Source organism: Mytilus edulis, chromosome 3 (assembly GCF_963676685.1).
Source record: "Mytilus edulis chromosome 3, xbMytEdul2.2, whole genome shotgun sequence".
Lineage (NCBI taxonomy): Eukaryota > Metazoa > Mollusca > Bivalvia > Mytilida > Mytilidae > Mytilus > Mytilus edulis.
In genome coordinates, this window is record NC_092346.1 from 92153154 (window position 1) to 92169199 (window position 16046).

The 16046-nt window shown below is 40.7% G+C and overlaps 1 protein-coding gene across 1 annotated transcript; it reads left to right on the plus strand.

Moving 5' to 3' along the window:
• Positions 1–4716: 4716 nt before the first annotated feature.
• On the plus strand, positions 4717–5988 carry LOC139515503 (putative deoxyribonuclease TATDN2). Its single transcript, XM_071305078.1, has one exon. The coding sequence runs from the start codon at positions 4717–4719 to the stop codon at positions 5986–5988; it is 1272 nt and encodes a 423-aa protein (XP_071161179.1).
• Positions 5989–16046: the final 10058 nt, after the last annotated feature.

The following is a 16046-nucleotide window of genomic DNA, read 5'->3' on the forward strand; positions in this document are numbered from 1 at the left end:
GATAACCATAAGTCAGTTAACGGGGGGTACTATGTATCGGGTGCCTGTGGTAGTCCAGGGTCACAGGGTCGCTGCTGTTGTAGACACAGCAGCTCAGGTTACCATAATATCCGAGGAAATGTACAAAGGTTTAAAGGAGCCACCTCCTATTCTTAAGGAAGTGGTAATGAACACTGCAGGAAAGGGCCTACAAATGAATGGGTTTGTTGCTGGGCCTTTTTATATTAAGTTGGGGAACCAAGAATTCACATGGGACATATATGTAGCACCAATTGGAGATCAGATGCTTTTGGGAAAAGACTTCTTAAGGAAGCAGGGCATATCGCTTGACTTGCATAGGAATCAATTGTCCATTCACGGGGAGGTCATCCAAATGTCATGGGGTCAGGCCAGTTCATTGCCCCAAACAACTGAGGTACGGGCGGGAAAGAATCATACAGTCCCAGCCAATTCAGTTCAAAGAGTCATGGGAGTGTTGGCCAAACCCATGGGTCGAGAATACATCATTGAGGCAAAGGCTGAGGGCTGTTTGCTCATACCCAGAACCTTACATGATGTAGGTCAAGATCCGGTGTTGTGTCTGATAAACCTCACCGATAGTCCCCTGGTGATCTCAAAAGGGGATCTACTAGCCCAAGCTCAGGAAGTCGACATGGGGGAACCCCCGGGCCCTAAAGTGTGCAAGATGGGGGTTGCTGGAGATGTTAAGGAAAAATTGTTGCCCCAACACTTACAAGAGATGTTCACTAGGTCCTGTGAGGATTTGTCTAAGGGGGAGGAGGAGACCTTGTGTTCCCTGTTACAGGAATTTCAGGATGTCTTTGCTAGCAGTGACTTAGACCTGGGCCATTTCACGGCCTTGGAACATGGCATTGACACCGGGAATCACCCCCCCCATTAAACAGCGAATGCGGCGCACATCCTTAGGTTTTGCCCAAGAAGAGGAGGCTCATTTGGAAAAAATGTTACAATCTGGGGTAATTCAGCCATCCGTATCGGAGTGGGCTTCTGCCCCAGTCCTCATACGGAAAAGGGATGGTAGCGTTAGGTGGTGCGTGGACTATAGGAGGGTCAATGGGGCCTGTTCCCGCCAAATCTTTGCACTCCCCTTAGTAGAAGAGTGCCTAGACACCCTAGCAGGAAATGTGTGGTACTCCAAGTTGGATGCCAATTCGGCGTATTGGCAAGTCAAAATAAAAGAGGAGGACCGGCCAAAAACGGCTTTTATCACCAAATATGGGCTGTTTGAGTTTGCACGCATGGCTTTCGGGCTATGCAATGCCCCAGCCACATACGCCCGGGTCATAAGCCTTGTACTCCGGGGGTTAACATGGCGGGTAGTGTTGGCTTTTTTGGATGACATATTAGTCTTGGGAAGGGATTTTGGGGACCACTTGGCAAACCTGAGGGTGGTATTTGAAAGGTTTAGGACGTACGGGCTCAAACTAAAACCCAGGAAGTGCGATTTATTTAGGAAAAAGGTAGAATTTTTAGGGAGGGTGGTAGGTCCCGAAGGGATGGAAATTGGGCCGGGATATGTAAAAGATGTAAAAAACTGGCCAAAACCCCGGAACTCAAAGGAAGTAGAACGGTTTTTGGGATTCGCAAACTATCACAGGGCCTTTATAAAAGACTATACTAATATAGCCTTACCCCTTCAAGCCTTAACCGGAAAACGCCCCTATTTCTGGGGAAACGAGCAACAACAGTCTTTCGATAGACTCAGGGAAGCCATGGTGTCAGCCCCTGTTCTGTCATTACCCAATGCCACTGATCCTTTTATCTTAGACACGGATGCTTCCGACAAGGCTATTGGGGCAGAATTATTGCAGGTCCAGGGGGGACAGGAACGGGTCACGTCCTATGCTAGCTTTACCCTAACCCCAGAACAGCAGAAATATTGTACGACCCGAAAGGAGCTGTTAGCCATTGTCAGGTTCACCAGGCTATTCAGACATTACTTGCTGGGGCGGAGGTTTACTGTTCGAACAGATCATAGTAGCCTCACTTGGTTAACGAATTTCAAGGAACCCCAGGGACAATTAGCCCGGTGGCTGGAAGAAATCAGTCAGTTTGATATGGAAATCAAACACCGGTCAGGGGCTAAACATCCTAATGCAGACGCTTTGTCTCGATTGCCTCAATACGGACCGTGTCCTGAGTTTCAAGTAGACAAGGTTCTAGCAAATTTGCCCTGTGGGGGATGTACCTACTGTGCCCGAGCTCAACAAAATTGGGGACAGTTCACAGAAAATGTTGATGATACCATACCCTTGGCAAAGAGACCCTATGGTAGTACACAACCCAAAGACACACGAGAACCAGTGGTGCAAATATCCCGGGTGTCTGTGTCAAAGAGGGGGGACGAATTAGCCATATGGTCAGAGGGGGAGGGTGACATCTGGGTGCAGGAAGTAGGAGGGGACCTAGGGGTTAACTTGGGATACAGTCAGGAAGAGTTAAAAGAAAACCAAAGTAAGGACCCAGACTTAAAATGGGTGGTTCAATGGAGGAAAACAAAAGGGGAACCCTCTGAGGAGGAAATCTTCCTTAGCGGTCCCGCCCCCAAGTACTACTGGTTAAATCGGGAATTATTTGTCCTCAGTGGGGATAATATACTGTACAGGAAGGGGGTGAAAGGAGAGGCAGATAGGGTGGTCATTCCCCAAGTATCAAGGAAGGAACTCATGGAGTTGTGTCACGATATTCCTGCAGCAGGCCACCAAGGGGGGGACCGAACCTACCAAAGGATCAAGCCAAGGTATTATTGGAGAGGGATGAAGAAAGAGATTGAACAGTATGTAGCAAGTTGTGCTTTGTGTAGCCAAAACAAAAAGGCTACTCGCCCAAACCGTCACCCTATGGTGAAACATCACGCCGGGGCACCAATGGAAAGGGTTCATCTAGATTTTGTGGGGCCCCTCCCAAAAACAGAACGAGGAAATGAACATATCCTCATGATGATCGATCAGTTTACCAAATGGGTAGAATGTGTCCCTCTCCCCGCCCAGGGCGCAGAACTAACCGCCCGTACGGCAGTGAATGAGTTCTTCTCCCGTTTCGGGAGTCCCTTTCAGGTATTCACTGATCAGGGGAGGAACTTTGAATCCCATCTGTTTAAAGCCATGTGTGACCTGCTTCAAATACACAAAAGTAGAACCACCCCATACCGCCCCTCCTCCAATGGTCAAGTAGAGCGTTGCAATCGAACGCTGATGGCTTCAGTGCGGTGCTTTGTGGGAAAAAATCAAAAGTCCTGGGATCTATTCCTTCCGCAATTAGCTGGTGCGTTCCGTGCTTCAGTCAGTAGAAGCACCGGGTTTACTCCTAATCATCTCATGTTGGGCAGAGAAGTCAATCAACCTGCTGAGTTGATGTTCAGGGGGCCACAGGGGGAGGAAATTCAGGATAGAGAAAAATATGTTTCAGACTTAGAGGAGGCCATCCAAGGGGCACACGAGCTGGCCAGGGCCAATCTAAAAACGGCACAAGAACGCCTCAAAAGGGATTACGATCTCAAGGTGGTAGTCAAAAGGTTTAAGGTGGGGGATCTAGTGTATCAATTGGACACGGCCACCATCAAGGGAAAATGTCGGAAACTGACACCATCTTGGAAGGGCCCTGGGGTGGTGGTGGAAAGTCTCACTCCATATCTTTACAGGGTCAAAATGAAAACAGCAATGGTGGTGGCCCATCATGACCGGATTAAGTTGTGTAAAGATAGGGAGGTCCCAAATTGGTGTAAAAAACTACAAGCCCAAGTTTTAAGTAGAAATTGGAAGGAAATAGAGGAGTTGGAACCCAAGGGAAAAAGGGGTAAAAACATTTATTGCTCATGCCGGGGACCAGATGATGGGGGTCTCATGATTAGATGTGACGAGTGCAGGGAATGGTTCCATGGACGATGCGTGGACATCACTCCTGAGGAGGCGGACAGAATGGACGCCTATCAGTGTCCTGGATGTTCGGTCTCCACAGAGGTGCACGTGTCCAGGATCTCCCTGCACTCTAAGGTAAATCTATTTCAGATGAATAACCAGAACAGTATTGACAAAACAGGGGATGGAAGCCAGCCACCTTCTCCAGAGCAGGCCTCCGTCACAGAGGTGACGGAGGAACTGGTAGTGTGTGTGTCGGAGGAGGAGCTGAGGCAGCTGGACCCTGAGGTCCAGGGGAGCCCAGGGGCTGCCTTAGAGGTATGTGGGGGTCCGAAGGGGGGTCTGAAGGGGTTGAGGGGAAGGGGGAGGTGAAGAAGACCAAGAAGAAGAGGAAGTCGAGGAGCAACAAGAAGAGCAGAGCTGCCAAGAAGAAGGCCACGGCAGCAACCTCACCTCTCCTGACAACCTCACCTCAGGGGGTGGCTCAGGGTTAGGAGGTGTGTCGGGGCCAGTCTGGCTCCCCAGCTTCCGGTGAGGTGGCAACACCTCACTATGGAGTTCAGGGTGAAGCAGTTGGTACTGGACTGTCTTGTCCAGTTTCTGGCTGTGAAACCCGGGGACCAGGCCTGGAAGGGCACATTCTCGCGGAGCACGTGGCCGAGGTGTTCCGTGACCTGGTAGTCTCCGACCCAGGGTTAGCCCGGGTGCGCCTCACATCGCTGAGCACACTCTTCAGGGCCCTGGGGGGGCTGCTGTTGGGGACCCCATCCATTGGGTGATAAGCCAGCTGGAGACTGTGGGGCTGACTCCAGAGGACTTGACCGTTGAGTGGGGAGCCATGGCAGCAGTGTGCCAATTGGCGCAGTGGGAGGTTCCGCGAACCTTCACACTGTCGCCAATAAACTCACCTGCAGTCCTTATGCATTGGAGGGCGCAGGTGGAGTTGATGGCTCTACTACAGGGAAATCAGCGTCGGGCCTTTCTGGGGAAGGTTAATCTAAGCTCCAGTGAGCCGTCCCCGGCGAGCTCCTCTAGTGAGCAGGGGAGTCCACCAGCCAAGGCAGGAGTTTTTAGCAGGCTGGGGGCTCCGGTTTGCACACAGGGGACTCCCAGGCCCATGGGGCAGGTTGGGGCGTTCATTTCCACGGGGCCCTCTCCCAGGTCCATTCCCTCCCTCATGTCCCTCCCCACCCGGCCTGTACCCTCCCTCATGTCTCTCCCACGTCCTGGTCCCAGCAGGTCACTTCCGAGTCTAGGGTCAAGAGGCTCATCCTCATCTGTTGGGGCACAGGGATCAAAGTACCCTGGGAGTCCCTCAGGGAGTAGGGGAGTGGAGTCCCAATTGTGCAGGGATCTTCCGGAGGCATTTGACAGTCATATGCATCTGGATAGGTCCCTGACCAAGATGGGGCTGCCTTCTCGGACATCTCTGGGTGATTTCCTAAGGGTGCGGTTGGACCCTGTCCCTGTGGATCCAGTCAAGCTGGCTGGAGGGGTTGCAGTTTTCTGTGACCCGAAGACTTGGCCCAGTGTGCCTTTGAGGCTGGAGCCAGGGTGGGTTGGAGCAGTGGGAATCCACCCAAAGAGTGCTGGGCAGTTTGAGGACGCCACTCAGCACCGGTTCCACCAACTGGTGTCTCACTCCAGTGTTGCCGCCCTTGGAGAGGTGGGAGTGGATTTTACTGTGGAGGAAAAACTACACGCCCGGCAGATATCGACCTTGCGATGGGCACTCCAGTCCTGCCGCTTTGACCAGCCTGTGGTCTTGCACATTCGGGGTGGCAGACTGGATAGGGTTCACGCCCGAGCCCATCGCGAGGTCTTAGAGGTTCTGAAGAGCGTGGTAGTTAATCCGCTACAGCTGATTCATCTCCACTGTTTCCAGGGGGGGATTGCTCAGGTGCGGGAGTGGCAGGACTCATACCGCAATGCTTACTTCGGGTTTGGGATGGGTGTCAGGTCCTTTAACTCTGAGCAGAAGGAGGCCTTGAGGTCGGTGCCCCCATACAGGATTCTCTTGGAGAGTGATGCCCCTTACTTCCCCCACCGAATGCACGGCATGGCCACCCTCATTACCTTTATGAGGTGGCAAAGGTGGTGGGGACAGTAAGGGCAGACTCACCGAGGGAAATTGTACGGGTGGCCCACCTCAATGGTAGCCGTCTGTACGGAGTTAACCCGTAGGTGGGCAACTCCCAATATATGTACATAGCAACAGAAAGGCCCGTTGGCCAGTTACAATTGTTAGATAAATTAGTTATAGCCAGTTGGCTTCCAGTAAATGAATTTACAGCCCGTTGGCTCCTAAATTAACCATAGCTATAGCCAGTTGGCTCTTAGTAATGAATTTGAGGGCCCGTTGGCCAAAAGGGAAGGATGTATATATGCGTAATCCTGGGGTGTGTGTCATGGGGATCCCGAGGGTGAGGGGAATGGGGGGTGACCAACTGTAGTTCAGTCTCCATAGGGCATGGGTGGGGGCGGGTCTACTGTGTTTCTGATCCTGTTTTTAGTATATTCCCTACTGATTTCCTTAGCATGATCTTTTGTTTTTTTCCGGGGGTTACTCCTTTTGTACAAAGTTGGGGGGAGTGTAGTACCTCAGGGTCATTGGTGGTGCTCCACATTGGAGGCAGATCCGAAAGACGAGAGAGCCTCGTTTCGGATCTGCCGGCAGTCGATAACTAGAGCCAGAATAACCTACAAGTGCTGATCTAGCCGACCCAGAGAATATCAGAGATAACCGTCGTAGTTGTACTTGCAAGTAACCACGGTAAGTTTAGAGAAACTTACATGAGTTTTGTTATTTGATTTTGCCATGTGATTATGGACTTTTCGAATTGATTTTCCTCTAAGTTAAGTATTTTTGTGATTTTACTTTTTACCATTAAGGCCATGTTGTCTTCTGTTTTTCTTGTTTGCCGATCATTTCTACTGTAATTGTTTATAATTTTCTTTATCTTCTATATTTCTTGCCCTAGACATAAAAAGGGTGAAAACTATCATTTAATGACTATAACTATTATTCTGCATATTATGTTTTGCCTTGGAAATATCAGTTTCTCATTGTCTTATCTTTGTAATGTTAAATAATAAGAGAGAAAAGACAAGAAACATATGTGAAAATTTTAGTTCAAGCAAACCATATTATGCATGATGATATATAAAGCGTCTTTGATAGTCTTTGAATTTTAACAATGTGATTGAAATACATTAATCATAAAATTTTGATTATATATTGTACTTTGGTGAATTATCTATTGATATAAGCTCCTTTTCAATTTTAAAGATTTTAGATTTTACAATTGAAAGTCAAGGATTTAATCATATAAAGGGGGGGGGGATTTTCCAGTATTCTGACTATTTCTCAATTATGCAATTTTCATGAAACTTGGTGCATTGTTTTATATATTGACATAAACTCCCTTTTCATTTTTATGACCCATAGTGGAGGGGGCATTGACTTTAACCATTGACTGTCTGTCCGTCTGTACCAAATTTCGTTTTTGTTCTCGAACTATAGTTTGCCTCAACCAAATGTTATTAAACTTTTACAAAAGCTTATTACAACATTATTCAGATCAAGTGGGAATTTTGGTGTGTCAGTGTTACTGTTCTAGAGTTATGCCCCTTTACAATTGGAAAAAAATGTTGAATATTTGGTTTCCCGTAGTGGAGGGGGCATTGACTTTAACCATTGACTGTCTGTCCGTCTGTACCAAATTTCGTTTTTGTTCTCGAACTTTAGTTTGCCTCAATCAAATGTTGACACTTGCACACAATGCTTATTACCACAAAGTACAAATCAAGTTTGAAATTTGGTTGTGTCACTTGATTTATGTCTTTTACAAATGGAAAAAATGATGAATTTTTAGTTTCCGTCCTATAGCTTAAGTTTGCCTCAACCAAATTTTATTAAGCTCTAACACAATAGTCATTACTTTTTACTTCAAAATCAAAGAAGATGTGGTATGAGTGCCAATGAGAAAACTCTCCATCAGAGAAGATGTGGTATGAGTGCCAATGAGACAACTCTCCATCCAATATTTGCACAGTGCTCACAGGTTTTCAAGTTGGTCATTAAAATTCATTTAAAGCTATAGACCAGCTAAAAGGGTAACAAGCTTATAAGGCACTCATGGTACAGCTTTTTATTAATTACATATTAATAAAATAAAATAATTATTGATGCAAGATGTCACTGCATGATATTTTTTACTCTTTTTATGTGTAGGACAAGAACTAAAGAAGATGCAGAGAAATTATAAACAGCAGAAATGATAGGAAAATTTAAAATTTGCAGAAGTAACCTACATTTAAATGGTAAGGTCACTTTTATAAAAGTTATTGCCCTTGAAAGATGATTATTATAAAAATGAAAAGATATGATATATTAAATATCAAAACTTATTATCATGGCTCTAAGAAAGCAATTATAAAAGCATTGAGAAAATCCATACTCTATAGTATAGTCAAGGTATAAAAAAGAAGATGTGGTATGATTGCCAATGAGACAACTGCACACAAAGACCAAAATGACACAGAAATTAACAGCTATAGGTCATCGCACGGCCGTCAACAATGAGCAAAGCCCATACCGCATAGTCAGCTATAAAAGGCCCTGATATGACAATGTAAAACAGTTCAAACGAGAGAACTAACGGCCTTATTTATATAAAAAAAATGAACGAAAAACAAATATGTAACACATAAACAAACGACAACCACTGGATTACAGGCTCCTGACTTGGGACAGGCACAAACATAAATAATGTGGCAAGGTTAAATATGTTAGCGGGATACCAACCCTCCCCCTAACCTGTCAGCTATAAACTTGATAAAAGGCCATCGGATAAAATATTTGTAACAATTCCAACTGTAAAACTTATTTCCTAGTTAATAACAAAATAATTACAAAAAATAAGTATGGAAGATATAAAATAACAACACCTACTAAATTTTAGTGTCAGACTAAAGTACAGGCTCGGATTTTGGGACATGTACAATAAGAATATGGCAAGGTTATATGTAAAAATAAGAAGATGTGGCATGATTGCCTATAAGAAAACTCTTCACCAGACACCAAATGACATAAATGTCCTGAAACATCCCCCCCTACCCCTCCCCCAGCAGGAAATTTATATATATAATTTCCCTTAATCGAAAAGACACAAAGATCTGTTAGTACTCACAATTACTGACAGCTAGTTAAAAATCAATAACAACTAATACATGTAATAAAAAAAACAGGTTAGTGAGCACTCAACCCTTCCCTAACTTTGGACTAGTTTAACAGCTCAACATATAAAGAACAGGTTCATGAGCACTCAACCCTTCCCTAACTTTGGACTAGTTTAACAGCTCAACATATAAAGAACAGGTTCATGAGCACTCAACCCTTCCCTAACTTTGGACTAGTTTAACAGCTCAACATATAAAGAACTGGTTCATGAGCACTCAACCCTTCCCTAACTTTGGACTAGTTTAACAGCTCAACATATAAAGAACAGGTTCATGAGCACTCAACCCTTCCCTAACTTTGGACTAGTTTAACAGCTCAACATATAAAGAACAGGTTCATGAGCACTCAATCCTACCCTAACTTTGGACTAGTTTAACAGCTCAACATATAAAGAACAGGTTCATGAGCACTCAACCCTTCCCTAACTTTGGACTAGTTTAACAGCTAAACATACAAAGAACAGGTTCATGAGCACTCAACCCTTCCCTAACTTTGGACTAGTTTAACAGCTCAACATATAAAGAACAGGTTCATGAGCAATCAACCCTTCCCTAACTTTGGACTAGTTTAACAGCTCAACATATAAAGAACAGGTTCATGAGCACTCAACCCTTCCCTAACTTTGGACTAGTTTAACAGCTCAACATATAAAGAACAGGTTCATGAGCACTCAACCCTTCCCTAACTTTGGACTAGTTTAACAGCTCAACATATAAAGAACAGGTTCATGAGCACTCAACCCTTCCCTTACTTTGGACTAGTTTAACAGCTCAACATATAAAGAACAGGTTCATGAGCACTCAACTCTTCCCTAACTTTGGACTAGTTTAACAGCTCAACATATAAAGAACAGGTTCATGAGCACTCAACCCTTCCCTAACTTTGGACTAGTTTAACAGCTCAACATATGAAGAACAAACTGCAATTGCCTCAACTGAAAAGACTGATAAAAATCACAAAATCAACTAATATAAAATCCATAGACACATAGATGCACAAAACACGATTGTATAAATGCAACAACATATTATATATATTCGTGTAATGAAGGGAGAAATGTAGAAAAAAAAAAGTTTGTTGTTGAAAGGAACACAAGCTTGATCCACTCATTTACCATGTTTACATCGCTCCCTCATATCAACTATACCGAAGAAGATCTTTGAAGAACAAATTTCAAAAAAAAATTCTCTAAGAATTGAAGGACAATGTTAAATGAATGGACTAATTTATGCACAGAACTCTTATGTAGTGGATTGCATAACTGTACAGCAGCTGAAACAGAAGAAAATTTAAATCAACAAGAAAAAGGTTTATTTTATTATTTAATCTGCAAATGTGAAAGCATTCTTAAGACCACCACAACTGGTTTGACATTCAAATTGGTTGCTTACTAATGTTTTGCATTGAAACAATGACTGTAAAGTTGATATTAAAGGCTGCTACAGCTGTAGGCACACTTATCCTATTTATGCGTTGTTTTATTTATTAAAAAATTTATATTCGTTTGAGCTTGCGAATTAGAATACTGTTGGGCACTTAAATGATGATTTCAAATCAATTAACAAAATAAATTATACTTTAGTTTATAAAAATGCAAACTGTATAAATTCTTTAAAAGAGTTGAATTGTTATCAGAAGCCTTTTATGGTATTAACATAATTTGGTTATTCATAATTAATTTCAATTGATGAAAACTTTGTTACATTTAAAATAAACGTAATACTATGATGCTTTCTGGAAATTTCATATCTTGTTCAAATTCAGGTGACATCAGTTTATTAATAATACAAATCGAATCAAGGCAACAAGAACAAACTGTTGGAAAGAACCTAAGTAGGATGAGACACTCCTGCTATGCATATGTCATACACCGAACCTAAGTAGGATGAGACTCTCCTGCTATGCATATATCATACACCGAACCTAAGTAGGATGAGACTCTCCTACTATGCATATATCATACATCGAACCTAAGTAGGATGAGACTCTCCTACTATGCATATATCATACACCGAACCTAAGTAGGATGAGACTCTCCTACTATGTATATATCATACACCGAACCTAAGTAGGATGAGACTCTCCTACTATGCATATATCATACACCGAACCTAAGTAGGATGAGACTCTCCTACTATGCATATATCATACACCGAACCTAAGTAGGATGAGACTCTCCTACTATGTATATATCATACATCGAACCTAAGTAGGATGAGACTCTCCTACTATGCATATATCATACACCGAACCTAAGTAGGATGAGACTCTCCTGCTATGCATATATCATACACCGAACCTAAGTAGGATGAGACTCTCCTACTATGTATATATCATACACCGAACCTAAGTAGGATGAGACTCTCCTGCTATGCATATATCATACACCGAACCTAAGTAGGATGAGACTCTCCTGGTATGCATATATCATAGACCGTGCAAATTCACACTCAGTAAAAATGTTACAATCTGGAAAAGCACAAAACCGGTAAAATTACAAATCATTTTTGATTGTATGAAAATTAAGCTTTTTGGTATAATAATACTTTATCAAAAATAAATTGCCAATGAGCCCATACCGCACAGTCAGCTATAACAGGCAAAAAATGACAAATGCAAAAAAATTTAATTGAGAAAACTAACGGTCTAATTTATATATAAAATAAAGAACGGAACATTACTATGATTCGCAACAAAAAGAGACAACTAATGTATTATTAATTGTTGTTTATGACTTTAATTAAGTGTAATAGAGTTCTTTTTTTCACTTTGTAAATAAATACTTTTACTGTAGAGTCATGTTTTGGTATAGTATCTTTGCCGTGGCTCGGTAATTTTACATTCCGTTAATGTGTAGTTGTGTTATGCTTTATATATATAAAAAAAAAAAGAAGATGTGGTATAATTGCCAATGAGACAACTCTCCACAAGAGACCAAAATGACACAGAAATTAACAACTATAGGTCACCGTACCGTCTTCAACAATGAGCAAAGGCCCATACAGCATAGTCAGCTATAAAAGGCCCCCAAATGACAATGTAAAACAATTCCAACGAGAAAACTAACGGCCTTATTTATATAAAAAAATGAACGAATAACAAATATGTAACACATAAACATACGACAACCACTGAATTACAGGCTACTGAATTGGGAAAGACACATACATAATGTGGCAGGGTAATGACTTGTTTTCGACATTTTATTTTTTATTGTTGACATATTTATTTGTTTTTAAAGTGATTAAGATTATAATACAATGTTGACTGTCTTACCCTACCCTATGTTGCTTTATTTTGCCTTTTTGTCTTTTTTGTTTTAGATTTTAGCGTCACTGATGAGTCTTTTGTAGACAAAACGCGCGTCTAGCGTAAATAAAATTTTTTAATCCTGGTATCTATGGTGAGTTTATTTGACAATTTTATCTGTTAATATGTCTGGTTTTTTTTTAACATATCGATTTCAATATAGTGTAACTTATGCGACTCGCATAAGCATCTGGTTTATCTAGCTATAAAACCAGATTCAATCCACAATTTTCCACATAAAGAAATGCCTATTCCAAGTAGGCATATGATTTTTTTCCACATTCGTTTGATGTGTTTGAGCTTTTGATTTTGTCATTTGATAAGGAACTTTCCGTTTTGAATTTTGTTTGGAGTTCGGCATTTTTGTTAATTTACTTTTTACAGGCTTCAGAATGTGGCAGGGTAATGACTTGTTATGAGCACAATAACTATAAATGATGAACTGTTTGGTTTGAAAGAACAGATACTTAATATATAAAAATAAATTACTTTAACTTCATTTTTTATATAGCTAAGATGAAGAAAACGGACATGGATTCTTAATGTAACTTACTGTTTGATGTGCAGTAAATCTTTTGCAAAAAATATATGTCTTTATTATGACGTTTGTTTTATTTTTCGACACACATACTCATAAATCTTGAAATGACCTAAATGTACTGAACAACAATCCTATATGCATAAGGGAACACAAAAAATATACAACATATTTATTTCATAGGTGCCTCTTATTTTTAGTCTTTTATAAAGATTCCTATTCGAATTGTTTTGCACTAATTTTTTTGAGGTCTTTTTAAATAGCTTGTTGATCGTTATGAGCAAACGAGCCGTGTTGAAAACCGTACCTTGACCTTTAACTGTTTACTTTTTGTAATACATAATGACTTTAATGGAGGGATGTCTCATTTGCACTCATATCACATTTTTCTATTCATATTGTTAGTTTGAGACTTGATTTCTTGAATCATTAACTAACAAATGATTCTATTTGAATGATATGAGGTATATACCAAGGACACAGCAACCGAGCAAAACAAATAGCCAGGTAACTATACAATGTGTGAAGCTGTACATCGCACCGATTCAAACAATATGAAATAATTGATAACAAGAATTTTCAACTGGTGGGGAAATATTGTTACTTTTCCCCAATAAAACGTTTTTCCACTGTTTCACACCAATTGTCGGAAATACTTAAACTTTGACATTTGTTTGATTAAAACAACGAAAGCCACTTGACAAAAAGAAACCTCCGATATCACGAGATAGTACCTACAGACGAAAATATTAAATAAATGACAAAATAGATTGATTTTAACAAAGAATAAACCAAAGCTGTATGGATAAATGAATTAATGAAGAGCTGATTAGTGCTGTAACATTCATATATATATATCCTCCTACGATAGGGAGCTTATAATTGATGTATAGTTTAAGTATACTGCAATTACGTAAAAAAATCATACAGATTACTGGCAACGTAATTCACCGTGATCAAAAACGCATTTCAGCGTCCAATCATCTCACCTCAGAATGACCATTGCAGTTCGGGGTTCTATTATGGTTCAGAGCCCTACATTTATATTGATCTTCAACATTGAAAATCTTGCAAAATGTAATGTAAAATACACATAAGGAACACCAACGTCCGTTTCTATAATGTGCTACTAGTAATAAAATATATGTAATAATATAAATTAAGGACTTTCACTCAGTCAATACGTTATACATAGACCTGAAAATAATATTGGCAACTGTTATATGATATTTTTAAATTAAAATTTCATAGTATACAAAACAGATACGATAGAGATAAATATGTAATTCATGTCTGTATTAAAGTAAAACAATGATTTAAATTGAACACAAGATTTAATATTTATTAGTACAAGTATATCCTGTTACTGAAGCAATTTTTATTTTTACATTATACACATGCTTTTAAAAGTAAGATATGATCAGTGCCACTTCACTATATTACGAAGTGTAAAATGATTTATGTGAAAAAAAGTCCTTTCGTGATTTTCGTTATGACATAGACTTTTTTTTATTTCTTTCCTTGTCAATGTTAAAACAAAATGTAAACATGATCTCCAATCACAAAACAAAACCAATAAAAAGAAAGAAAAGAAAGAAAGACATATTTCTTAGAATTGTATTTTATACTGTAAATGATTTAAAAAAAGGTCCATGAACAGAATAAAAAGAAAATAACAAAAAACTAATTTCCCCCCATTAAAAAATGATACACCAATCCTTTACAAATGAATATATTTTGCAAACAATTGTTTGTATTTTGTAACTAACTACTTATAAATATGAATTCACTTGATAAATTCACTGATTATTCAGTGAATAATTCACAAGGGTACTTGGCCAATTGCTTTAGATCGATTAATTTGTCGTTTCAGTATAGAAAAGTGCAATAAAGATATTTTTAGAGAAAACAAAATCAACAACAAAAAACCAAATGAACATTAATTTGAGATATACACGAGGAAACTTAAGCTAATCCTTGTTTTTCAAACAACTGTACACATGTGTGCAAATGAGATAATGTTTTAATATCACATGTCAGAGGTTTAGCTAGCTAGAAAACCAGGTTTAATACATCTAATTACTTAAGAAAATGCCTGTACCGAGTCAGGAATATGACAGTTGTTCTCCATTCGTGTGTTGTGTTTGAGCTATGATTTTACCATTTGATTGTGGACTTTCCTTTTTGAATTTTCCTCGAAGTTCAGTATTTTTGTATTTTGATTTTTGTTCCATATCCTAGACGTTCAATTGAATACCGCAGTCCCACTAGTATTAGGCCACGATCGGACTACGATCTGTGAAAAAAATCAAATGTTGATGATCGTAGTACGATCGTGTAGATCGCAGTAAGGTCGTGTCATGGTCGTGGTGAGGTCTTCAAGATCGTGATGAGCGTGGCCAACTTTGAACATGTTCAAAACAATCGTGGTGCGGTCGTGGCGAAATCAGGTCGTAGTAGAAGCGTAGTGGTAGCGCACTAAGATCGTAGTAAGATCGCAAAGGTCGCTGTACCATCGTAGCGAGCGCTAGATTCTATTCGGAGAAACTGCGTTACGATCTCATTGCGACGTTATCACGACCTCACTACGACCATCACGTTCTCACTGCGACCTAGCTACGCTTCCATTACGACTATTCCACGCTGTTCACGACCATAGTACGATTCTAGCACGCCCTTGCCGTCCTCATCACGCTCTGACCTACGACCTGACTACGTTCATACTACGACTATCATTCTCATTGTCTTTTTCACATAAAATATATTAAATCTCTCCAGGTTTTGTTTGCCTGTGTGTAATTGGGACTTCTTATCCATTTTCTAACGGCTCAACCATGCTTCGTGTTTTCATATAGATTAGACAGTTGGGTTGCCTGTTTGAATGAGTTTACACTAGTTATTTTGGAGAACTTTTATAGCTTGCTGTTCGGTGTGAGCCAAGGCTCCGTGTTGAAGGCCGTTCCTTGACCTAAAACTTTTGTAAAATTTAAGTGTGACAAGCCTCCTGTTAAAAAATGAAATATAATTAGAAATATTTAAAAGCGAGGTTTTGAAATACATTTTAACCAGTAATATTATA

What these genes read in the sequence shown, in the direction of transcription:
- LOC139515503 (XM_071305078.1), top strand. Translation starts at nt 4,717, where the DNA reads ATGGCAGCAGTGTGCCAATTGGCGCAGTGGGAGGTTCCGCGAACCTTC.